Source organism: Acanthisitta chloris, unplaced genomic scaffold (assembly GCF_000695815.1).
Source record: "Acanthisitta chloris isolate BGI_N310 unplaced genomic scaffold, ASM69581v1 scaffold33816, whole genome shotgun sequence".
Lineage (NCBI taxonomy): Eukaryota > Metazoa > Chordata > Aves > Passeriformes > Acanthisittidae > Acanthisitta > Acanthisitta chloris.
Genome location: NW_008680308.1, coordinates 1 through 1,329, shown reverse-complemented (window position 1 = coordinate 1,329; position 1,329 = coordinate 1). Strand labels below are relative to the sequence as shown.

General features: G+C 61.8%; 1 protein-coding gene across 1 annotated transcript in view; it reads right to left on the bottom strand.

Moving 5' to 3' along the window:
• Nucleotides 1-1,323, bottom strand: part of KLHDC8B (kelch domain containing 8B) — a gene marked incomplete at its 5' end in the record, with an annotated part of 3,093 nt that extends 1,770 nt beyond the window's left edge. Inside the window, 3 exon segments of the mRNA XM_009077662.1 lie at nt 88-266; nt 269-354; nt 1,215-1,323. Of these exon segments, the coding sequence (XP_009075910.1) occupies nt 88-266; nt 269-354; nt 1,215-1,323 (374 nt within the window).
• Nucleotides 1,324-1,329: the final 6 nt, after the last annotated feature.

Sequence of the window (1,329 nt, the reverse complement as noted above, 5' to 3'; positions counted from 1 at the left end):
CTGCTGGCCCCCCGAGACAGCACCATCGGTGTGCTCAGCAAGCAGGATGGAGCCTGCTGGGTGCAGTGCCAGGCAGCATGGAGCCACCCTGGGGTGCACCAGGTCATTCCCTAGCCTGGAGGCAGCAGAGGGAGAGGGCAGGGGCAAAGGGGCTCACCCCAGCAGCACCTACCCAGGACGAAGATCTTGTTGCCCTGCAGGAAGGCAGAGGCCCCATAGCAGGGGGGGGGCATGGAAGGCAGGGGCTGCCAGGGGGCAGGGGCTGCCAGTGGTCCTTCGCTGGCTCATAGACACGGACCAGTGCCTGGGGAGAGGTGTCTGCGCCCATTCCCCCCAGTGCATAGACAGCCCCATCTGCAAAAGAGGCAGCAGTGAGGCAGGAGGATCCATGAGCAGTGCTGCGGGGCTGGAGTCCCCCACTGTGCCCTCTAGGGCAGGCAGCATGGGCACTGCAAACCCCTCTCAGCCAGATATTGCTTCAGGGTGGCTGGGGGACAATGAGGGTAGCCAGGCCTGAGCCTAGCAATGCCTTGAACCTGCTGGGACACTCTTGCTCCCCTCTCCACCCCATCCATCAGGCACAGAGAAGAGCACAAGGCCATCCTCTCTAATTATTCTCGGCAGTACCATCTCCCTGGAGACACCATGGCAACACAGCCATGCTGCCAAATCCTCCTCCCGCTCCCAGCAAGGCCAGCACCCCTGCCCGCTCCCACCGCTGTCCTGTCACCCCCTCTGCCCTGCCCACCCTGCTGCAGCCTGGGTCATGCCACGGCATCCCTGGCCAGGAACCAGACACGGGCATCACATGCAGGGCCCAACCTCAGCTCCTGGCATGCCAAGCTGTGCCAAGGCTCAGAAGCTGCTCAGCAAACTTTGGGCAGGAGTCACAACATGTTTGATGCACAGTACTCCAAGCTGGGCTTGAGCAGGGTACTCAGCCACCCAGCATGGCTCCCAGCCAGGGCAGCTGGGGAAGGCTCTCGAACCAGCAGGAGCTCCATATTGCTCAGCTCTGGCCTGCAAGAGGGTTGCTGGGGCAGGAGCATGATCCTACCATTAAGTGTCAAGTTCAGCTGCTGAGTGAAAGCCTCATGCAACATCCCAAGCAGCAGCAGGATTCAAATCCCGCAGGAGCATCGCTGACCTCTGCATCCCCACTTCTCTGGACAGTAGAGGTACCTGCAGCCAGGCCCCAATATCATCCCTCTCACCTCTCTGCACAGCTGAGATGCCCATGGAGGGCTGAGCCAGCGCTGCCTTCTTCTCCCACTTGCCCTCATCCACGTGGTAGACCTCAACGGAGGCGAGGGGGCTCTGTGCCGCATC